General features: G+C 43.8%; 1 protein-coding gene across 1 annotated transcript in view; it reads left to right on the top strand.

Annotated features, from left to right (window-relative positions):
- The window catches only part of LOC135542960 (collagen alpha-2(V) chain-like), an 80,304-nt gene that overhangs the window by 12,110 nt on the left and 44,404 nt on the right, over positions 1–23,790 (top strand). Inside the window, exons 12-50 of the mRNA XM_064970086.1 lie at positions 900–953; positions 3,361–3,414; positions 3,884–3,937; positions 4,119–4,172; positions 4,295–4,339; positions 5,305–5,358; positions 5,693–5,737; positions 6,099–6,152; positions 6,438–6,536; positions 6,798–6,842; positions 7,269–7,367; positions 7,607–7,660; positions 8,329–8,436; positions 8,608–8,661; positions 8,764–8,862; positions 8,981–9,034; positions 10,884–10,982; positions 11,229–11,282; positions 11,755–11,808; positions 11,938–11,991; positions 12,104–12,157; positions 13,892–13,936; positions 14,458–14,556; positions 14,762–14,869; positions 15,053–15,106; positions 15,404–15,457; positions 15,717–15,770; positions 15,913–15,966; positions 16,289–16,450; positions 16,944–16,997; positions 17,140–17,301; positions 17,467–17,574; positions 17,741–17,848; positions 18,069–18,122; positions 18,234–18,341; positions 22,288–22,395; positions 22,696–22,843; positions 22,876–23,100; positions 23,534–23,730. Of these exons, the coding sequence (XP_064826158.1) occupies positions 900–953; positions 3,361–3,414; positions 3,884–3,937; positions 4,119–4,172; positions 4,295–4,339; positions 5,305–5,358; positions 5,693–5,737; positions 6,099–6,152; positions 6,438–6,536; positions 6,798–6,842; positions 7,269–7,367; positions 7,607–7,660; positions 8,329–8,436; positions 8,608–8,661; positions 8,764–8,862; positions 8,981–9,034; positions 10,884–10,982; positions 11,229–11,282; positions 11,755–11,808; positions 11,938–11,991; positions 12,104–12,157; positions 13,892–13,936; positions 14,458–14,556; positions 14,762–14,869; positions 15,053–15,106; positions 15,404–15,457; positions 15,717–15,770; positions 15,913–15,966; positions 16,289–16,450; positions 16,944–16,997; positions 17,140–17,301; positions 17,467–17,574; positions 17,741–17,848; positions 18,069–18,122; positions 18,234–18,341; positions 22,288–22,395; positions 22,696–22,843; positions 22,876–23,100; positions 23,534–23,730 (3,243 nt within the window). The remainder of the gene's footprint in view (positions 1–899; positions 954–3,360; positions 3,415–3,883; positions 3,938–4,118; positions 4,173–4,294; positions 4,340–5,304; positions 5,359–5,692; positions 5,738–6,098; positions 6,153–6,437; positions 6,537–6,797; positions 6,843–7,268; positions 7,368–7,606; positions 7,661–8,328; positions 8,437–8,607; positions 8,662–8,763; positions 8,863–8,980; positions 9,035–10,883; positions 10,983–11,228; positions 11,283–11,754; positions 11,809–11,937; positions 11,992–12,103; positions 12,158–13,891; positions 13,937–14,457; positions 14,557–14,761; positions 14,870–15,052; positions 15,107–15,403; positions 15,458–15,716; positions 15,771–15,912; positions 15,967–16,288; positions 16,451–16,943; positions 16,998–17,139; positions 17,302–17,466; positions 17,575–17,740; positions 17,849–18,068; positions 18,123–18,233; positions 18,342–22,287; positions 22,396–22,695; positions 22,844–22,875; positions 23,101–23,533; positions 23,731–23,790) is intronic.

Consider the following 23,790-nt stretch of genomic DNA (forward strand, 5'->3'; position numbering starts at 1 on the left):
TGATCGCATTAAACAGTTTGTGATCGCATTCAACAGTTTGTGATCGCATTCAACAGTTTGTGATCGCATTAAACAGTTTATGATCGCATTCAAATGTAAGCAAGGTGAGAAATTATCTGTTTGGGCTTCTTGATGTCAATTTGTAGTCTACAAATGATTTGTAATTATGTTCCTGACCATCCGCTCAATAAAAAATCATACCGCGGCTGAGTCAACTGACTTCCTGGTTTAGGCATTATCTCAGGGAGCTAACACAAGTCTTCAGTTCTCAGGCAAAGTTATCATCATCACACCAGCTTCGATCACTGAACTACCTCCGCTACCAATCACACACTGTCTTGAGGTGTTACACCAAGATCTACCAATCACACACTGTCTTGAGGTGTTACACCAAGATCTACCAATCACACACTGTCTTGAGGTGTTACACCAAGATCTGCCAATCACACACTGTCTTGAGGTGTTACACCAAGATCTACCAATCACACACTGTCTTGATGTGTTACACCAAGATCTGCCAATCACACACTGTCTTGAGGTGTTACACCAAGATCTACCAATCACACACTGTCTTGAGGTGTTACACCAAGATCTGCCAATCACACACTGTCTTGAGGTGTTACACCAAGATCTACCAATCACACACTGTCTTGAGGTGTTACACCAAGATCTGCCAATCACACACTGTCTTGAGGTGTTACACCAAGATCTACCAATCACACACTGTCTTGAGGTGTTACACCAAGATCTACCAATCACACACTGTCTTGAGGTGTTACACCAAGATCTACCAATCACACACTGTCTTGCGGTGATCTACCAATCACAGTCTGTCTTGAGGTGTTACACCAGAGCTATATGTTGTATTGACTGTGTGTGATTGGACATATTTTATACAGGGTGGCTATGGTTACAGAGGACCTGAGGGCCCACCAGGAAAACCAGGACTAGATGTAAGTACTCTACACTCCAACAGACATCGGCCGTGTCCATTCCCTATATAGTGCAATACTTTTGAAAGAGCTTTATAAATACATTTGATTAATAGGCGCCGGTTGTGTCTAACTCTGCCCTAACATGCCATGTTGTGTCATTAACTTGTTTAATAACTTTTATCGGAGATGGTAGAATGCAAAGTGCCCGGTCTCTCGAGCCCCCCGGTAAGCACAGCAGGTTGGCGCAGGTCTCCTACCTGGCATCGCCATACTCCCTGTGAGCCCCCCCCCAAGAAATTTTTGGGGCTGACTCCCGGGCTTCCTTCCACGCCGCCGTGTTCGTCTCTCCAACTCCATTCTCCTATAACCCTCCTCGCACTGCTCCAGCGAATCCCAGGCGGGCTCCGGCACTCTCCCTGGGTCGACCGCCCACCTGTCTATTTCCTCCCAAGTCGTATAATCCAGACTTTGTTGCTCCTGCTGCCACTGTCACCACGCCGCTTGGTCCTTTTGTGGTGGGTGATTCTGTTACGGTTTTCTTGTGGTGAAGGAGAGGCGGACCAAAATGCAGCGTGGTTATTTTGATTCATGGTTCTTTAATAAAGAAACTACACATGAACAAAGTAACAAAACAAGAAACGTGCCATGAAAACCTAAACAGCCTATCTGGTGCAAACAAACAGAGACAGGAACAATCACCCACGAAACACTCAAAGAATATGGCTGCCTAAATATGGTTCCCAATCAGAGACAACGATAAACACCTGCCTCTGATTGAGAACCACTTCAGGCAACCATAGACTTTTCTAGATCTGAAGTGCTGTTCATCTGTTAATAAACAAAACCACCGTAAAACCACTGGCCCTTCTTTGGACATTCAATAACCACATTCTTATCGGCAGACTGCAGGTGATTCCCTGATCCACCTCTACGCAGACGACACCATTCTGTATACATCTGGCCCTTCTTTGGACACTGTGTTAACTAACCTCCAAACGAGCTTCAATGCCATACAACACTCCTTCCGTGGCCTGCAACTGCTCTTAAACTCTAGTAAAACCAAATGCATGCTTTTCAACCGTTCGCTACCCTCACCCGCCCGCCCGACGAGCATCACTACCCTGGACGGTTCTGATCTAGAATATGTGGGCAACTACAAATACCTAGATGTCTGGCTAGACTGTAAACTCTCCTTCCAGACTCATATCAAACATCTCCAATCCAAAATCAAATCTAAAATCGGCTTTCTTTTTCGCAGCAAAGCCTCCTTCACTCACGCCACCAAACTTACCCTAGTAAAACTGACTATCCTACCGATCCTCTACTTCGGTGACGTGATCTACAAAATAGCTTCCAATACTCTACTCGGCAAACTGGATGTAGTCTATCACAGTGCCATCTGTTTTGTTACCAAAGCTCCTTATACCACCCACCACTGCGACCTGTATGCTCTAGTCGGCTGGCCCTCTCTACATATTCGTGGCAAGACCACTGGCTCCAAGTCATCTATAAGTCTATGCTAGGTAAAGCTCCGCCTTATCTCAGTTCACTGGTCACGATAACACCCACCCGTAGCACACGTTCCAGCAGGTATATCTCACTGATCATCCCCAAAGCCATCACCTCCTTTGGCCGCCTTTTCTTCCAGTTCTCTGCTGCCAGTGACTGGAACGAATTGCAAAAATCGTTGAAGATGGAGACGTAAATTTCCCTCACTAACTTTAAACATCAGCTATCGCTGCAGCTGTACATAGTCCATCTGTAAATAGACCACCCAATCTACCTACCTCATCCCCATTATGTTTTTATGAACTTTTCTGCTCTTTTGCACACCATTATCACTACTTGCACATCAGCATCTGCTCATTTATCACTCCAGTGTTAATCTGCTAAATTGTAATTACTTCGCTGCTATGACCTATTAATTGCCATACCTCCTCATGCCATTTGCACCCACTGTATATAGACTTTCTTTTTTTCTATTGTGTTATTGACTGTACGCTTGTTTATTCCATGTGTAACTCTGTGTTGTTGTTTGTGTCGCACTGCTTTGCTTTATCTTGGCCAGGTCGCAGTTGTAAATGGGAACTTATTTTCAACTAGCTTACCTGGTTAAATAAAGATGAAATAAAATACATGTAAAAAAAGTATATATACTGTATATAACTGTAGTTAGAATGCAGTATAACAGTAGTGGGCTGCAAATACTGCATCCAAAATAAATAAATAAAGTTATTCTGCAATCACTGCATCCAAAATACCACAGTTGACTGCAGTTACTTCACTTTTACAATTTTTTTGTAAGGGAAATGCTGTTTGTCTATATCTGAGAGAGTGGAAATTACAACTATTTGTTACCTACCTGTACTGTAATGTCTTCCAGCAGCTGAGAATGCTATGTGAACGTGATGTTTACCCTTCACAGGGAGAATCTGGCCCAACCGGAATAGAAGGAGATAAAGGAGCCGCTGGATCTGCCGTAAGTAACAAACTGTCTTTCAACTGAAACCAACTGTCAGCCTTCAAACAACCAGCTATCTGTCAGCCTTCAAACAACCAATTATCTGCATGAAATATCTTTCTCAGTCACGCAGATCAAATGAGTGTTGAATGCAAAGGCATTTGCAAAAACACAATTAATGACACACTTCTTTTATGATAGACATTTCAAGAGTTTGATTATACCACTTACAACAATTCGATATGATTAGAGTGAGTTTTAAGACTGTAGATGGATGTGTTTTATTTTCCCATCCACTCCCATCCAACTGTACTTAGTTAAGAAAGCAGGTACCATTGCCTTCAACCTAAACTTGAATAGTCTTCATTTTGTGAGTAAAGCCAATGAACAATAGTCCACAATTAGAATAGACTGTTGTTTTAATGGGGCCACTGTATGTACTTATAAATGTGAAAGTAAAACAGTGATTAAATGTGGTGATTTCCAGGGTGCCAGAGGTTTCCCAGGACTGCCAGGTCACCCTGGACTGAAAGGCCTTAAGGTTAGCAGCAGCACATGGATGATCACAATGCTCATATCTATGTACTGTAGTTTGAAACATGGCTGCATGTACATTTTTTAAAATAGGTAACTTGGCACTGTGCTGTTATGAACTTCTGTGAGATTCGTTAGAGCCTAGAACAGATCTGATCAGAACTAATGAGCTAATGTCTCATCAACAGGGTCATGCAGGTCTTCTAGGAGCGAGAGGTCAATCTGGTGCTGCTGGGTCAAAGGTAAACTCACCATCATGCATATCTTTATATTTGTGCTGCTTCGCAAGGTTACTATCTAAAAATGATCTGTTTGTTTGAAATTGCTGCACATATCGTGACTCTCTCTCTGTGTTATTTTACAGGGCCCATCAGGTACTCCAGGTGGAATGGGGCCACCTGGTCCTGCGGTAGGTCATAATCAATGAGTTAATTGCTAATAAATTATTATATGATTGTAATACCTGTGTTACGAATCCCTTTTGGCCCGACAGTCTAGGGGGGGATGGTAATGAGACCCGTAATATAACTCATGCAAATTATAAGTGACAAAGCAAAAGTGTGAACAAAATAACCAGGACAACTGAAATCTACCGTCAAACTCAAGGTTTATTTGAAAACACACGGTAATGGGGGAGCAGGAAAAGGGGCTGAGCTGGACCCAAGGAAAGAAACAATAAGTATTTTTTTTAACTAAGCTAGACTAGCCTACTTTAACAACAGCTAACTAACCAAAAATACAGTGGGTGGTCCGCCCAGTTCTAACTAGTGTATTTAACAAAGTTTACCTACGGGTAGTGTATGCCCATGGGCGACTTGTCTTGGTTTCCCCTTTTCCCACCAGCAATCAAACACAAACACCATAACCAAAACAATACTCACAGGTGATGACAAAGTGCTATGGAGGTGCTCAAACAACAGAGAGGTTAATACACAACAAGAGAGTGACACACAGAGACCTACAGACATGGCAGTTACAGAGAGATTGAGCTCTAGAGCAAACTACTGACAAGGTTTTTAAACCAAGGGAAAGGAACTGTGATTGGGTAGGAAACAGGAGGAGGTGTGTCTTCTGATTGATGATTGTTGACTGATTGGGGAGTGATGATTTTCACCTGTGAGGGGAGAAGGAGAGCAAACACAGGATACATACACACACACACACACACACACACACACACACACACACACACACACACACACACACACACACACACACACACACACACACACACACACACACACACACACAGGATACCTGTATCCGTAACAACCTGTTACTCACACACACCAATAGCTGTAAATACGCTGATATGTGTCCAGTCTGTTAGTGAGGAGTATAATATTATGTCAAACATGATACTGTATATTTTAGGGTCCAGCAGGAATGCAAGGGGAGAGAGGAAGGAGTGGGCCAACTGGACCAGTGGTAAGAGAGATATCTCTGACCTATAACACTACATTACACAGCTCCATCTCTTCAATCCATTCATTTCCCACCTGAATTAAATTGATCTGAGGTTTATATGTAGGTTCAAAATGTTTTGATTTGGCTTATCAGTGACACATGTTGTAGCCTTTGTTTTTATTTTTTATTTATCCAGGCGAGTCAATTAAGAACAAATTATTATTTACAATGACATCCTGGCTTACAATGACAGCCTATGCTGCCACTGTCCTCCTATGGTGATGTGCATTGATGATGAGATGATAGAGGAGAATTTGTCAAATCTTCTTTCAGTTGTGTATCTCTCTCCATACAGGGGAAACGTGGTGAATCTGGACATATTGGGAAAGCAGGACCACAGGTAGGACCTCTAACATCCAACAAAACATCACCCTTCATATCAAATGATTATCATACACAAATCAGTATTACAAATGCAATATAACAGATGAAAAGCAACACCGTATCTACTCCAAATACACTATTTTCCTGAAAGCCAGTATAAAAGTGTTATACATTTACAAATCAGCAGTGATGTCAACTGGGAACAAGTGATGTTTCCAGTACTAACCAACACCAGATGTGTCCAAAATGGCTCCCTATTTCCTATATAGTTTCTATATAGTGAAGGGAATAAGGGGCCATTTTGGATACAGCCCCAGGTGTGAATGACACGCAGCCTACTGTACCAACCAACCATCCTGGATGTGATGTGATTCTAGGGTCCTATGGGGATCACTGGAGCTCTAGGATTCCCAGGTAGTCCAGGTATAAAGGTGAGTACTGTTCATTCTTTAATAGACTTTGATAGAGCACAGTCCTCTTCTTCACACCAGCCATGTACTAAATATTGGTTACTCAAACGTAATACCCAGTCCTTCCCCCTCAGAATTACATTTCATTCTAAACGGGCCCATTCGGATGACTCTAATCCGATAAAGATGTTTATATGAGGGTGTTTTTATGAGGGTGTTTTATTCATTATGAGCTATGAATCTGTTCAACAACGGTTGATTAGAGTGCATGTAAACACACTCTGACTGTGACACTGTTGTCTCCAGGGGCAACCAGGGCCCCCAGGAGCACGAGGGACAGGGGGCCAGCAAGGACTAAGAGGGGAGGCCGGACGCGTGGGATTGGCTGGAGCTACGGGAATTCAGGTGTTTGGCTAATTCATGATGCTAATAATCTCTACACCTACGACATCTGTACTATCAACAACTCTTCAGGGTGTAAACTGATTCACTGAAAATGAGGCCAAATCTGGTTTCTGATTGGAACGTCCATTAAAAGAAAATTCCATTGTAAATTCCAATGACATGACAAATTACTGTAAATGTTAAAGTATTTTATGCTTAACTGACTTGTCGAGTTAAATTAAGTTTAAATAAATGACTTAAAAAACATGTTAATTTCTGTAGGGTCCAACAGGAACAGAGGGTGCTGCTGGAACCAAAGGGCCATCCGTATGTATAACTTCCTCCATTTTCATCTCTCCTTGTTCATCTCCTTGTTCAACTCCTTGTTCAACTCCTTGTTCAGCTACTCCCTTCTCCTCCCTTCAATCTAATGTATTTCTCACCTTCCAATATTCCAAATATTACTATCTGATTATGTATTACTCATTATTATGTATTATGTAAAATCCTTGAAAGTATGTAATAGGGTGTTGGCCCCCACATGCTGTCTGGACTGTAGACTACAGCTTGACTTGTTAGAATGGGCCCTGGCACAGAGTGACAGAGACAGTAGAAGAGAAGAGGACGGAACCTAGCTGTCCTCCGGCTACACCGTGGTGCTACCATACAGTCTGTCCTGTTAGAATGGGCCCTGGCACCGAGTCACAGAGACAGAACACAGGTTTAGGTATAATGATGTGATTTCTACCCCAGGGAGCTCCAGGTGTCCAGGGTCCGACTGGACTGCTTGGCCCCGCGGGGCCCCCCGGACCACAGGGAACCACTGGACTGCCCGGGCCTAAGGGCCAACTGGTAAGAGATTTGTTGTTTAATTTTGACCACTCATTTCATTGTTTGGATCAAGAATGGTTGTCAGGTCCCCTAGCTGCTACAAAGGTCATAGGAACTACTGCTGGTTTCCATGCTCCAGTTAAAATGCTATCATATGGCTGCATGTTCATAACGCCGTCAGGAAAAGCTACTTCTAAAAACTTGAGATCGTACATTGTCGGTAGAAACATCTATTCATCATATTCTTCTCTTCTCACAAGGGTGATTTAGGCATTCCCGGATTCAAAGGAGAGGCTGGATTCAAGGGAGAATCTGTAAGATATACAACCCGTCATAATGAATGTCTCTCTATTTCCATGGTTTAATAATGTACAGTAGCAACCACATGCATTTGTTGAAAGGCAGGTTATGTTGAAGGGCAGGTGATGTTGAAGGGCAGGTGATGTTGAAGGGCAGGTGATGTTGAAGGGCAGGTGATGTTGAAGGGCAGGTGATGTTGAAGGGCAGGTGATGTTGAAGGGCAGGTGCTGTTGAAGGGCAGGTGCTGTTGAAGGGCAGGTGATGTTGAAGGGCAGGTGATGTTGAAAGGCAGGTGATGTTGAAGGGCAGGTGATGTTGAAGGGCAGGTGATGCTGCAGCTGGTTTCTTTCTGAATGGGGTGCATGTCAATCTGAGCCTTCCTCCAAAGTTCAGCATGTTCAGTTCATTTATTTGGCTTTGACAGAAATGTCTCTTGCATTATCGAGCAATGAGTTAAATACAACATCAAGGGTAACAGTCTAGGCCAGCTTTAAAGTGCTTAGTGCATGTTGAGCAGTTTGATGCTCCTAGGGACAAGTAAGTTTATCCACACCCAAAGTTGAGTGCAACAACAATATATTCAATTCATTTCATGGTGCTCTTAAAAGGCCATACAGTAAAATATAACAAACACTAATGTATGATGTGGCAGCCATCTTGTTTGATTATGACATCATTGTAGGGTGCACCTGGTGAACATGGAGCGCTGGGTCCCATGGGAGAGGAGGGGAGGAGGGGAGGACGGGGTGACGCTGGGACTTCAGGAGCCGCTGGACCCAATGGAGAGAGAGTAAATCAGCTCTTTCACTGACTACAAGAACTTTGTCTGTCTCAATCTCCTGTCTTTCTCTCTTTCTCTCTGTCTTTCCTCAGTACATTCAATAACAGCAAACAGCTAAATTATTTGATTAAAATCTAAACCTTTTAGCAAATTCTGTTAAAACCAACGTGTAATTTCCAGGGTGCTCCTGGCAGTAGAGGTTTTCCTGGTCAGGATGGGTTACCTGGTCAAAAGGTAGGTTGATTTCTCTTTGAATCTATAGTATAGGTCAGCAGGTATAAGTCATTGAATAATAATATTATGCCATTCAAACGCCACACTCCATTCTGTGATCAGGGTGCCCAAGGTGAGCGAGGACTGGGTGGGTCATCTGGTGCCAAAGGTGCCGATGGTGACCCAGGACGCACTGGAGAGCCAGGTCTTCCAGGGGCACGGGTGAGATAACACACCTCTACCTCTCTATCACAGAAGAACATTCCTTTTTGGTGATCATCATGCTTATGTTGATCTTAGATTAAACATTTTATTAAAATCCTCCATTTTCTTTCCTCAGGGTCTGTCGGGTCTTCTCGGCTCCCAGGGTCCTGAGGGACACCAAGGACCAATGGTGTGTGGATATGAGTCAGGAAATATATATATATATATATATATATATATATATATATATATATTACTCCCCTACCCATTTATATATGTATATATGTAAACTCAGCAACCACAAAAAAACTTTCCCTCACTGTAAATTGCATTTATTTTCAGCAAACTTAACATGTGTAAATATTTGTATGAACATAACAAGATTCAACAACTGAGACATAAACTGAACAAGTTCCACAGACATGTGACAAACAGAAATTGAATAATGTGTCCCTGAACAAAAGGGGGGTCAACATCAAAAGTAACAGCCAGGGCCTCCCGGGTGACGCAGTGGCTAAGGGTGCTGTACTGCAGCGCCAGCTGTGCCACCAGAGACTCTGGGTACACGCCCAGGCTCTGTTGTAACCGGCCGCGACCAGGAGGTCCGTGGGGCGACGCACAATTGGCATAGCGTCGTCCGGGTTAGGGAGGGCTTGGTCGGTAGGGATGTCCTTGTCTCATCGCGCAGCAGCGACTCCTGTGGCGGGCCGGGCGCAGTGCACGCTAACCAAGGTTGCCAGGTGCACGGTGCTTCCTCCGACACATTGGTGCGGAGGTAACAGGTGGTTACCTGTGGCCACCAGCTGCATTAAGTACTGCAGTGCATCTCCTCCTCATGGACTGCACCAGATTTACCAGTTTTTGCTGTGAGATGTTACCCCACTCTTCCACCAAGGCACCTGCAAGATCCCGGACATTTCTGGGGGGAATGACCCTAGCCCTCACCGTCCGATCCAACAGGTCCCAGACATGCTCAATGGGATTGAGATCCGGGCTCTTCGCTGGCCATGGCAGAACACTGACATTCCTGTTTTGCAGGAAATCACGCACAGAATGAGCAGTAAGGCTGGTGGCATTGTCATGCTGGAGGGTCATGTCAGGATGAGCCTGCAGGAAGGGTACCACATGAGGGAGGAGGATCTCTGCCCTGTAACGCGCAGCGTTGAGATTGCCTGCAATGACAACAAGCTCAGTCCGATGATGCTGTGACACTCCGCCCCAGACCATAACGGACCCTCCACTTCCAAATTGATCCAATCATCACCCTGATGAGACAAAACCGCGACTCATCAGTGAAGAGCACTTTTTGCCAGTCCTGTCTGATCCAAGGATGGTGGGTTTGTGCCCATAGGCGACGTTGTTGCCGGTGATGTCTGGTGAGGACCTGCCTTACAACAGGCCTACACGCCCTCAGTCCAGCCTCTCTCAGCCTATTGCAGACAGTCTGAGCACTGATGGAGGGATTGTGTGTTCCTGGTGTAACTCGGGCAGTTGTTGTTGCCATCCTGTACCTGTCCTGCAGGTGTGATGTTCGGATGTACCGATCCCAGACGCTACAGTCTTGTTGGATGCATTTACAGTTGGTTTTGGTTGTGTTTCAGATTATGTTATGCCCAATAGAAATGAATGGTAAAGCACGTATTATGTCATGTTGGAGTCACCTTTACTGTAGATAAGAATATAATGTTTCTGAACACTTAATGTGGATGCTACCATGATTATGGATAATCCTGAATGAATGATGAGTAAGAAAGTTTCAGATGCACAAAGATCAGGCCCCAAAACATCCTAACCTCTCATCATTACAATAGTTTACCTTTTTTTTTAATCGGGGGGGGGGTGTATGATATTTGTGTGTCTGTAGATTTCTCACTCATCATTATTCATGATTCATTCATGATTATCCGTAATCATGGCAGCATCCACATTAATGTAGAAGTGTTCAGAAACATATTAAATACGCAGTAATACATGTTTTTATCTATAGACAGGCCATATGTGAACATACCTCTGTTTCTGTCTCTCTATCTCTCTCTCAGGGAGGAGGAGGAGAGGATGGGGGACCAGGTCCAGCAGGGTCAGATGGTACCAGAGGTCTAGCTGGAACCATGGGTGTAGTTGGACCAAAAGGCTTTACTGTGAGTAACCCACACTTTATGGAGATCATGTGAGTGTGTGTGTTCCTTTCCACAATATACAGCAGAAGCAGCCCCATTAAACCCATCACATTTGGAATGATGAATGAAATAGTGTAGTTGTTTGAATGCGTCTTCCAGGGACCATACAATGTCAGGAGAGACACTGGAATGCTACTTATATGATATAGGAAGAGGGAAACATTGACATGTTATTGATTGTGGATCATTGTTAATTTGTCCTCACAGGGAGACCCTGGTAAGGCAGGAGAAGTGGGGACCCCAGGTGTTTCAGGACAGAGGGTAAGTACACTACACTCATCAGGGGTTCAAATATGATTTTGTAGGTGGTGGAACTGCCCCTCAAACTGGTTCATTTCCAAATATAAACTGGGTGGTTTGAGCCCTGAATGCTGATTGGCTGACAGCCGTGGTATATCAGAATGTATACCACGGGTATGACAAAACATTTATTTTTACTGCTCTAATTACGTTGGTAACCAGTTTAAAATAGCAATAAGGCACCTTGGGGGTTTGTGGTATATGGCCAATATACCACGACTAAGGGCTGTGTCCAGGCACTCCACCTTGCACCGTGCCTAAGAACAGCTCTTAGCCATGGTATATTGGCCATGTACCACACCCTCTCGGGCCTGAATACTTAAATAAAACATTTTCAGTTTTCATTCTATGCTTTCTCCCATTGTAAGCTGGTAGGTCTCTGCTGTAGTACCTCATCGTACACACTGACCACTGAGGACTGTTTCTCATACAGGGGGTTAATGGGAAAGCTGGAGAGATGGGCGCTGGTGGCACTGCTGGTCCAGCAGTAAGTATCAGATTAATACGTTTCAATTAAACAATACATACCAACACAGTTTAAACTTTAAATACTGTATGGGGTCATGGTAAGCTTAAACCGTTGCCGGTTTTCCTGTCCATACTTGACTTCTTTTAGGGAGTTGCAGGGAAGAGAGGAGAGCAAGGACCTCCTGGTATGAATGGCTTCCAGGTATGCTGTTTCACATGGGATTTATTGACCTTGTATTTACTAGGATAGAGACTAGTGATAGTACTAATCAATAAAGGGGAAATGAGAGCTATAATGGTGTGATGTATTTCAGGGTCTACCTGGGTCTGCTGGTCCACCTGGAGAGTCTGGGAAACCAGGTGCTGAGGTACGGTATGACATCACGCCCGACTGTGACAGACAATAACCTCTATTTTACAGTTGATTTGTTTATAGCTTATTTATCTTACATTTCAACAATAGATGATTTCTTTAGATAATGAACTAAATGTTGTTATGTTGATAGACTCATGACTGGGTATGTGTGCCTTTTCCTGCAATGGACCAAACAAAGGCACATATTAACCAGTCATGAGTCTGCCAACATAACGAAACACAGTCCATTCATTATCTACAGTAAGAATCTAGAAATGTAACATGTTTTTGAGTTGAGTTATAGATATACAACACTACTATCAGGTTCAAATCAAATCTAATTTATTGGTCACATTAACATGGTTAGCAAATGTTAATGCGAGTGTAGCGAAATGCTTGTGCTTCTAGTTCCGACCATGCAGTAATATCTAACAAGTAATCTAACAATTTCACAACAACTACATTATACACACAAGTGTAAAGGAATGAATAAGAATATGTACATATAAATATATGGATGAGCGATGGCCGAACGGCATAGGCAAGATGCAGTAGATGGTATATAGTACAATATATACGTACATATGAGATGATTAATGTAGGGTATGTAAACATGATATAAAGTGGCAGTGTTTAAAGTGACTAGTGAAACATTTATTACATCCAACGTTCATCAACGTTTCAGGGTTATTTAATGCTGCATTTACACAGGAAGGGCAATTCTGATCTTTAACCATATTATTGATAGCAGGTTGGCATTTATTGGGATGACTCATGTTCTGGAGGCAGCTCTGCAGTGTCGTCACTTGCTGGCACAGCTACAAAGTCATAAAATCAGATTTTAAACCTAACCTTAACCACCATGCTAACCTTTTGCCTAACCTTAAATTAAGACCATTTTTGTGTTCATACCTTTTTCTCAAATATAACGCCAATTTTGACTTTTGATCTGGCCCATAAACATCAAACTGCTTCTTCGCAAAATGTATGATCTGGTTGGTCGAAAGACCAATTAGTGGAAAAAGATCAAAATTAGGCTGCCTGTGTAAACAAGTTCAAGTTGATTTGTATCGTATGCCCACGATACACATGGTATACACAGTCCAACCAAATTCTTACTTGCAGGTTCCCTCCCACAATGTGACAACAATAAGAAATAGTAAAAGATAAGAATACAAAAATAATAAGTAGAACATAATAAAAATGAAGCATAAGTATACATACAGGAAGTGTGTCAGGGAAGGGGATTGGACAGTAAGGAAGGTGAAAGAGGGGATTGGACAGTAAGGAAAGTGGAAGAGGGGATTGGACAGTAAGAAAGGTGGAAGAGGGGATTGGACAGTAAGAAAGGTGGAAGAGGGGATTGGACAGTAAGAAAGGTGGAAGAGGGGATTGGACAGTAAGGAAGGTGGAAGAGGGGATTGGACAGTAAGAAAGGTGGAAGAGGGGATTGGACAGTAAGGAAGGTGGAAGAGGGGATTGGACAGTAAGGAAGGTGGAAGAGGGGATTGGACAGTAAGGAAGGTGGAAGAGGGGATTGGACAGTAAGGAAGGTGGAAGAGGGGATTGGACAGTAAGGAAGGTGGAAGAGGGGACAGTGGAAGGTGGAAGGAAGGTGGAAGGTGGAAGGGGGATTGGACAGTAAGGAAGGTGGAAGAGGGGATTGGACAGTAAGGAAGGTGAAAGAGGGGATTGAAACAGCCTGTCTGTTGTGTTGATTAAATGTTTTTGGTATTGTCATTCCCAGGGTATCGCTGGAGAGGGAGGGCCTGCTGGTCTCACAGGGCCAAGGGTAAGCCATCTTCATAGCTGATTTATCTATTCATTTGATGCCCATTTGAATACAACCCTCAATAAGGGAAAGTAACCCTGCCCCTCTGCAGAGAAAATGCATCTTCCAACTGAACTCCTAATCATATTGATATTTTTCAATACAGAAGTACAATTACCTAATAGATAATGGAAACCTATCATGTGGCAAAATGCAGTTTTTTTCCCAATGAGGTTTTGTTTGAGTTCAGTCCTAATCTTCACTAGTAAAATAAGGTTTGTAACTAGGGCACTGTGTTTTTGTTAATCCTGTCACATGATCTTTATGTAAAGCTTATTCATCAAACTGTCCCCTTTTTTTAGTGTCAGATGGTCCATCACCATCCTCAGACATTGCTTTCATTTTTGGTCTATTTCTCATTTCTGGAAAAAGCTTAAAATCCAGGTAATCTGATATGATAACCAAAACACAAGGCCCTGTTAATAACATGCAGTGCTGTAAAGAAGTTGTTTGTAGCTGACCAGTGGGTGATTGTATCGTAGGGTGAGCGGGGCATCCCAGGAGAGAGAGGTGATGTGGGAACTAACGGACTACCGGGGCCCAAAGGTATTCCAGGAGGGCCAGGACCAGAGGGACCAAAGGTAAGTACTAGAGCACAACACTTTCAAATAGTGATTGATTTATTTGTGTCTTTATTCATTCAGTCATTTAACCAGGTTGTCAAATGATATCTCTTCCACGATGGAGGCCTAATGCAGATTAACAATGTAATGATGACCTCATATATCCATGTTATTTCCCACAAACATGATATGAGAGTTGTTTCTGTGTGTGTTCTTCCCGCAGGGGGGGTCTGGAACTAAAGGAACTGTTGGGGACATAGGAGCTGCAGGCCTGCAGGGGATGCCAGGGGAGAGGGGTATCCCTGGTTCTCCTGGTCCTAAAGGAGACGTGGTAAGTATCTGTGTTGGAGGGGAAAATATAAACCAAAACTTGGTTAAGTACACAAAGTACCTCCAGAGGCCAAGACACTAGAAGGAAATACAAGTTGTCACCCTTCAGAGTGGTGTATCCCATGTTATAACTGTGTGGATTCATTCTGCAGTCCTGTTCTGCTGACCCCTCTTCTCTCCTTAGGGTTCAGTTGGTGAGAAAGGAACCGAGGGTACTGCTGGAAACGACGGGCCCGGGGTGAGTGTTACCTTACACATACATGTCTACACATACCTTTCTGAGTCACCTAAATGGATTACATCAAGGGTTTAAGCAAAAATAACATCTTAAAATGTCACCCATAACAAAATTCTGTTAGGTTCAAGTTGAATGATATGTCAAAATGTAGTGACGTCGTCATAACCAGCTTTAGGCCCTGGGTTGAGTGTAGTCACCTTTTGATGCACCTTCTAGTTTCATTGGTTTCACAACCATAGTAAGTTGTTCACAGCAAGTTGTTGAATATTTGAAATCCTGTTTGTTTTTCATTTGAAGGGACTTCCTGGTCCAGTTGGACCAACAGGAGGCATTGGGCTCAATGGTGATAAGGTAAAGCACTCACTCACTCACTCACTCACTCACTCACTCAAATGTATTCATGAAGGCCTCTTTACATCATCAGTTGTCACATAGTGCTTTAATAGTAACGCTGCCTAGACCCTAAAGGAGCATCCAGCATACAGTCACCAACAGCACTTAGACAGACAGACTAGATGAACATACACTGTAGCAGAGAACACCTCACCATATTAAGGCCTCAGTGCCTACCACAGATACCCAGACAATATATTATATTTGTTTGTTTTAGGGAGAGGCCGGCCCTAAAGGGCCCCCTGGACGTCGAGGAGCGAGAGCGGTGGCCGTAAGTACTGCGATTCATTTTGTACAATTATTGACACACGTGAAATACTGTAAGTTATATTGTGTACAATTGTCAATTGCAATATACTGTTAATAGTTCTCATATACCTCTGTACTGACCTCTGACCCAACATCTGTTTTAGGGAGCTTCTGGGGAGTCTGGTCCAACCGGTGCAGTAGGATTCCCTGGGTCTCCTGTGAGTGGCTTTCAAACAATGTGGGGATCTGTCACGCCCAATAGTGTCAGCTATGACAGGCGCCTTCCCTGTTGTATTGTGTCCCTTAATGTTCTGTTAATTTGTCAACCTTGGCTTGGTGTTGTTACAGGTGTTGTCTGAACAGATTGCGCTGCAAACATCCTCCTGTATAATGTTGAACGAAAATTTCAGTAATGGTCAAAGTTAATAACCATTTCCATATAACCACATAGTAACTATACCCATGGTGAGACTTGGAAGTCGTTTTGCATGGCGATGACTCTGCCCAGTAATCATGGTCATTGTGTCCGACTCGTCGCAGGGTCCCGATGGGCAACCCGGGGTCAAAGGTGAACCAGGAGAGAGGGGTCAGAAGGGTGAGGCTGGAGCACAGGGACTCCAGGGAACAGCTGGTAAACTTGGTTCCCAGGGTCCTGATGGTGTGACTGGACTAAAGGGGGCCAGAGGAACACAAGGGGCCGCGGTGAGTGAGTCGTACTGGGGGTGACGTATAAAGGCTGGAGCATTCATAGAAACACTTCCCCATAGTCATTTACTGTAGAAATAGACCCCATGGTATTTACTGTAGAAATAGACCTGATCATGGCTACTCAGCACAGAGTAGGAATGCTTTTCCATGGTATTTACTGTAGAAATAGACCTGATCATGGCTACTCAGCACAGAGTAGGAATGCTTTTCCATGGTATTTACTGTAGAAATAGACCTGATCATGGCTACTCAGCACAGAGTAGGAATGCTTTTCCAGAGTAGGAATGCTTCCCCATGGTATTTACTGTAGAAATAGACCTGATCATGGCTACTCAGCACAGAGTAGGAATGCTTCCCCATGGTATTTACTGTAGAAATAGACCTGATCATGGCTACTCAGCAAGAGTAGGAATGCTTTTCCACTTCACTGAATATGTGGTACAGTATGTTGATATTTTCTGATAAGAATTGAATCTGTAATTTTCAGGGTGGGTCTGGTTTCCCAGGATTCCCCGGAGGAGTTGGTCCAGCAGGCTCCATTGTGAGTTAATCCTACTATCAACCAATCAAATCACTTTATACCTATGAAATCATCAATAAATGATTTCATAAACAATAGAACATTAGAGCAATATAGTGAAATATGTTATTCCATTACTCACATTGTCTTTCCACTCTTCCAGGGTGAGGTAGGGGTGCCTGGAGACATTGGTACCCCAGGGAAGGCAGGTACTCCGGGACTTAGAGGCGAGAATGGAGGCCCTGGGCGTGTAGGAGAGAGAGGGGCCCCGGGCCCAGCAGGTGCCCCAGGAGACAAGGGAGAGCCTGGAGAGGATGGACCAGGGGTAAATATGAGAGAGTTACAGAAGTAAAAGTTTTAGCTGTATCGTTCAAAGTGGTTTACAGAGCGAGACTTCTCTGCCACCCTCCATTACTCTATACTTCTTTTGCTAGACTAGGAAATATCTGAAGTTACCATTGGCCAATGGGATGGTCTTTGTTTCTGACAGGGCCCTGATGGGCCGGCGGGACCACCAGGTATCTCAGGACAGCGAGGTGTTGTGGGCATACCTGGAGTCAGAGGAGAGAGCGGGATGGTTGGGCCCCTCGGTACTGCTGTATGTATGGAACTCAAGTTCACATTCACCATTCATTTCTATAGCCTTGAGAGTAGTATCATTATACACTGAACAGAGTCCCAATCCAACACTCAGTCAGATATACAGGACGCTCATACACTTTCCATTTGTGTCCTGACCAGTGATGTCACACTTATTTTCCCAGGGTGCACCCGGAAAATCAGGTGCCCCCGGAACTCGGGGAGGCAAGGGTGCTGTCGGTGCAGTCGGGTTACCAGGGACAACCGGACCAAGAGGGGACCTTGGTCTTACGGTATGTGTTTCCACTTAATTGACCCATGACTGTTCTGTCTGTGGGTTCAGTGAACATATATCCATTAAAAACCAACTGTGGATTAAAACATACTCACATACACACCTTTCATTCATGTGGAAATTATAATAGTTCCCCTGAAAAGCAGGTCTTTACTGTAACAGAAGGATACTGTACTATACAGCACAGGTAAACTTAATGCAGCAATCTGTCTTTACAGGGGAATGCTGGGTCTGATGGGGTACCTGGCAAGGATGGACTTATAGGAGCCAGGGTAAGACACAACTACAGATGGACAAGAAACTTTATGGAAATGTATGATCAAACCATTTCACCAGAAAATGTGTCTGTCTGTCTGTCTGTCTGTCTGTCTGTCTGTCTGTAGGGAGATAGAGGGAATCCTGGTGCTGAGGGTCTTGCTGGAACTCCGGGGCTTCATGGCTCTGTTGGTCCAGTCGGCACCTCTGGAGTCCCTGGGAAGAGAGGAGACAATGTGAGTAATCTGGACATTGCCACAATGCCATCGCAGAGTTTTGCCACACCAACGTTCAGAGCCTTCTAGCCTTGAGACATGACTGTAGACCCTTATGGCGTTAGAGGTCATAGGAGTCAAAACAGTGTTTGAACTCACTCCTGTAACTCACTCCTGTCAAAACCCAAATGTACGAAAATGTCAGCACTCACTACTGTAACTCACTACTGTAACTCACTCCTGTAACTCACTCTGTCTTCTCTGGATAAGATTTGATTTCCCTTGAGTCAACACTAGGGTAAATGACTAAATGTAAAAATATAATGTTTCAGGGTTAAGAGCTGTCATGCTCTGGTAGTAGATGTGACAAAGTTGTAGTATGCCTGTTGATGTAAACTCATTTCAGGTTGTTTGATTTGATTTCACTACTTGACATTGTTTTTTTAGTTTTTTGATGAAGTAGAGTAACACTAGTGGTGCTATGAGGGCCTCCCTGTTGATGAAGGACCCTACTAGGGACAATCCTGTTGATGAAGGATCACTACTAGTGGTAGTAGTATGCCTGTTGATGAAGAACACACTACTCTTACATTTCCTATGAAGTAGTAGTACACTACTAGTGGTAGTAGTATGCCTGTTGATGAAGTAGAGTACACTACTAGTGGTATGTAGTATAGTGGTAGTAGTATGCTGTTGATGAGGTAGAGTACATGAAGTAGAGTACTACTAGTGGTAGTAGTATGCCTGTTGATGAAGTAGAGTACACTACTAGTGGTAGTAGTATGCCTGTTGATGAAGTAGTAGTACCTGTTGATGAAGTAGAGTACACTACTAGTGGTAGTAGTATGCCTGTTGATGAAGTAGAGTACACTACTAGTGGTAGTAGTATCCTGTTGATGAGTAGTATGTATGAGGTAGAGTACACTACTAGTGGTAGTAGTATGCCTGTTGATGAAGTAGAGTACACTACTAGTGGTAGTAGTATGCCTGTTGATGAAGTAGAGTACACTACTAGTGGTAGTAGTATACCTGTTGATGAGGTAGAGTACACTACTAGTGGTAGTAGTATGCCTGTTGATGAAGTAGATGTACACTACTAGTGGTAGTAGTATGCCTGTTGATGATGAGTAGAGTACACTACTAGTGGTAGTATGAAGTATGCCTGTTGATGAAGTACACTACTAGTGGTAGTAGTATGCCTGTTGATGAAGTAGAGTACACTACTAGTGGTAGTAGTATGCCTGTTGATGAAGTAGAGTACACTACTAGTGGTAGTAGTATGCCTGTTGATGAAGTAGAGTACACTACTAGTGGTAGTAGTATGCCTGTTGATGAAGTAGAGTACACTACTAGTGGTAGTAGTATACCTGTTGATGAGGTAGAGTACACTACTAGTGGTAGTAGTATGCCTGTTGATGAAGTAGAGTACACTACTAGTGGTAGTAGTATGCCTGTTGATGAAGTAGAGTACACTACTAGTGGTAGTAGTATGCCTGTTGATGAAGTAGAGTACACTACTAGTGGTAGTAGTATGCCTGTTGATGAGGTAGAGTACACTACTAGTGGTAGTAGTATGCCTGTTGATGAAGTAGAGTACACTACTAGTGGTAGTAGTATGCCTGTTGATGAAGTAGAGTACACTACTAGTGGTAGTAGTATGCCTGTTGATGAAGTGATTACTAGTGGTAGTAGTATGCCTGTTGATACTGTGTAAACTAGTGATATGCAAAATCTGTTTACTTTTTTACCCGAACCAATATTGGTATCATATCGGTTTGAATGAATAGCATCGAAACAGTTGAATAACATTGCACTTCCAAGGCTTTGAAAGTAGACAGCTTCTTGCATTGCCCATTGGGTCAGGTGTGAATGCCCGTGGTCCTAAGTTCGCTTTTTGTAAAGTTCAGACAGCTGCTTGCTGATTGCCCATTGGGTCAGGTGTGAATGCCCGTGGTCCAATAACCTAAGGCTTTGTAAAGTTCCAGCTTCTTGCTGATTGCCCATTGTTGTGAATGCCCGTGGTCCTAACCTACAATGGGAAGCCCCTTCCAAGGCTTTGTAAAGTTCAGACAGCTTCTTGCTGATTGCCCATTGGGTCAGGTGTGAATGCCCGTGGTCCTAACCTACCCAACCAGTTCGAATACAATGGGAAGCCCCTTCCAAGTTTTGTCGCATGAAGTGAAAAGTCTGTCTTGCAAACTCAACAGTGCAATAATCAATAACAATGTATTACTAGGGGGAAAAACACACACAAGAAATAAGAATAACAAATATGATATACACAATAAAGTAAGTAAGCATACTATACTGTATAAAGGAAATATTTAAAAAGTCAGTTCCAATACCATATTTACATGTGCAGAGATACAGGAGTGATGGAGGTAGATATGTATGGGGTACGATGACTAGGCAACAGGATATAAGTTGAACAGAGGAGCGACATCTTGCATGTGAGTAGGTGTGTAGAGTCAGTATAAATGTATGTGCATATTATGTGTCAGTGTGCAAATGATGGAGTGAGTGTGAGTGTGTGTGTGTGTTGGAGTGACAGTGAGTGTGAGTGTGTGTTGGAGTGACAGTGAGTGTGAGTGTGTGTTGGAGTGACAGTGAGTGTGTGTTGGAGTGACAGTGAGTGTGTGTTGGAGTGACAGTGAGTGTGTGTTGGAGTGACAGTGAGTGTGTGTTGGAGTGACAGTGAGTGTGTGTTGGAGTGACAGTGAGTGTGTGTTGGAGTGACAGTGAGTGTGTGTTGGAGTGACAGTGAGTGTGTGTTGGAGTGACAGTGAGTGTGTGTTGGAGTGACAGTGAGTGTGTGTTGGAGTGACAGTGAGTGTGTGTTGGAGTGACAGTGAGTGTGTGTTGGAGTGACAGTGAGTTGGAGTGACAGTGAGTGTGAGTGTGTGTTGGAGTGACAGTGAGTGTGAGTGTGTGTTGGAGTGACAGTGAGTGTGAGTGTGTGTTGGAGTGACAGTGAGTGTGTGTTGGAATGACAGTGAGTGTGAGTGTGTGTTGGAGTGACAGTAAGTGTGTGTGTCAGACAGTGGAAAGATTTAAATAAAAGGTCAATAAAGATACGGAGTTAACTCAGATTGTCTGTGTAGCTATTTTGTTAGCTATTTATCAGTCATATTGCTTGGGGATAGAAGCTGTTCAAGAGCCTGTTGGTTTCAGACTTGATGCACCAGTGTCTCTTGCCGTGCGGCAGCAGAGAAGTCGTAGTAGTAGCCATGGTCTATGGCTTGGGGGGTTGGAGTCATTGACGACTTGATCGCCCATCAACAGGCAGTGAAGTATACTAAAGAGCCTGTGAGAGGGTTCTGTGCCTACAGAACCGCTATCACGATATGCCTTGCTGATATCAATATCAAACGATATCGAAATCATATTGAATTCTCAATATTGGTGTCCAGCATTAACATGAACCTATGCTACTGACACACGAACCTGTATCTATTGACAGACCAGTAAACCCATGTATTAGTCTCAATGAGTGTGGATCTGGATAAATCTGCTCACAGTAATTTACAGCAAATGTTCATGTCGTTTTTTTTTAAATCCTAGGGGCCTCAAGGGCCACAGGGAGACAGGGGAGCCAAAGGAGACCAAGGAGAGAGAGGGCAGAAAGGCCACAGAGGCTTCACTGGATTGCAAGGCTTACCTGGGACAACTGTGAGTAAAAACTGCCCAAGCACCATTACAAGGCATAATCTGTCATTTAATTTATGGAAAATCGTATTAACTTGGCAAAATCAATTAAATGCTTTTATTATTAATTATTTCAGCCAATAACAGGCTAATCAATGGCCTTCTGTTTGTAGGGACAATCTGGGGATGTTGGAGCTCGAGGAATTGTAGGACCTACTGGACACAGAGTAAGTACACTGAATAAGCTGTCAATGCCTCAGTATAATGGTCCATTTGTGTGCTGTTTGTTTCCCTTTATAAATCCCATTGTGTTTCTCATCAGGGGCCCCCTGGTGTGGTTGGCCCCGCAGGAGGTGATGGACAAATCGGGCTGACCGGGCCCATGGGATCTCCTGGATCAAGAGGAACCAGTGGAGACATCGGACCTCAGGTGAGACGTTAGAGACTAGTGGTTCTGTTGTCATTATGCTGGCTGGATCCGCTATGACTTTCAAATGGATGTCAGAACAAACCAGGCTTTGGGTGTTGATAAATTGCTTCTCCAATAGAATTGCTTGTTAGATTAAGCACGCAAATAAGTCATACCTGTGACACATTCAGTGTTTCTAATGCAAATAAGTCATACCTGTGACACATTCAGTGTTTCTAAAGCAAAGAAAGTCAACAAGCAGACATGGCATATCAAAGGACAGTAACATACCTGTTTCTTGACTTCTCTCCTTTTTCCCAGGGGCCTCCTGGGGATGCTGGTCCCCCTGGTCCCCCAGGGACGCCTGGCCCTCCCACTGCTGGGGCTGATATGTTCGGCTTCAGCAGCTCCTTTGACTACGACTACGGCGAGGACCAGGATGGACCACCTCCACCCCCAGAGTTTAACGGCGATGAATCAGCCCCCCTCAACCCCCTCCAGAGTCCAACTGGGACGACTCTGGCCCCCATCCCCCTCCAGAGTTCAACGATGATGAGGCGCGTCCCAATAATGCCTCGACCATCCTCGGGGCAGACCAGAGCGTCCAGATCACGCTGAAGAGCCTCAGTGGAAACCTGCAGAACATGAAGTGTCCCGATGGCAGCCAGGCCAACCCCGCCAAAACCTGCCAGGACATCAAGCAGTGCCACCCCCTTAAAAAGACCGGTAGGTCTACTTTTCACCACAGACTGTCTTCTTCTCTAGTTTTTAACTACTCAAAAGACCGGTAGGTCTACTTTTCACCACAGACTGTCTTCTTCTCTAGTTTTTAACTACTCAAAAGACCGGTAGGTCCACTTTTCACCACAGACTGTGTCTTCTTCTCTAGTTTTTAACTACTCAAAAGACCCGTAGGTCCACTTTTCACCACAGACTGTCTTCTTCTCTTGTTTTTAACTGCTTTTTGTCTTGCCTATTCTTTACTCAATCTTTTGATTTGCTGCGACGTAGTTAGGGTGTTATAGATGAATTAATGGATGGATATACTCGTTAGGTGATATTAACTTTATTGACAAGTGGAGTCCGTGTGTCTAATAGATGATGAGGTAGCTGATATGTATCTACTGTATGATCTGATACTTGGTCTTTCCATATCCAGGAGACTACTGGCTGGACCCCAACCAGGGCAGTACCAAGGATGTTATCAAGGTGTTCTGCAACATGGAGACTGGTGAGACCTGCATCTCAGCCCACCCCATCTCAGCCAGCATCCCTCGCAAAACATGGTGGACCAAATCCACTCCCACTGCCAGCAAACCTGTCTGGTTTGGAGCAAATATGAATGGAGGAACTAAAGTGAGTATATAAAATATACCCGATGTCTATTCAATGAACGCAAGTAGTATATAGAGGATA

This window comes from Oncorhynchus masou, chromosome 7 (genome assembly GCF_036934945.1).
Source record: "Oncorhynchus masou masou isolate Uvic2021 chromosome 7, UVic_Omas_1.1, whole genome shotgun sequence".
In the NCBI taxonomy this organism is placed as follows: domain Eukaryota; kingdom Metazoa; phylum Chordata; class Actinopteri; order Salmoniformes; family Salmonidae; genus Oncorhynchus; species Oncorhynchus masou.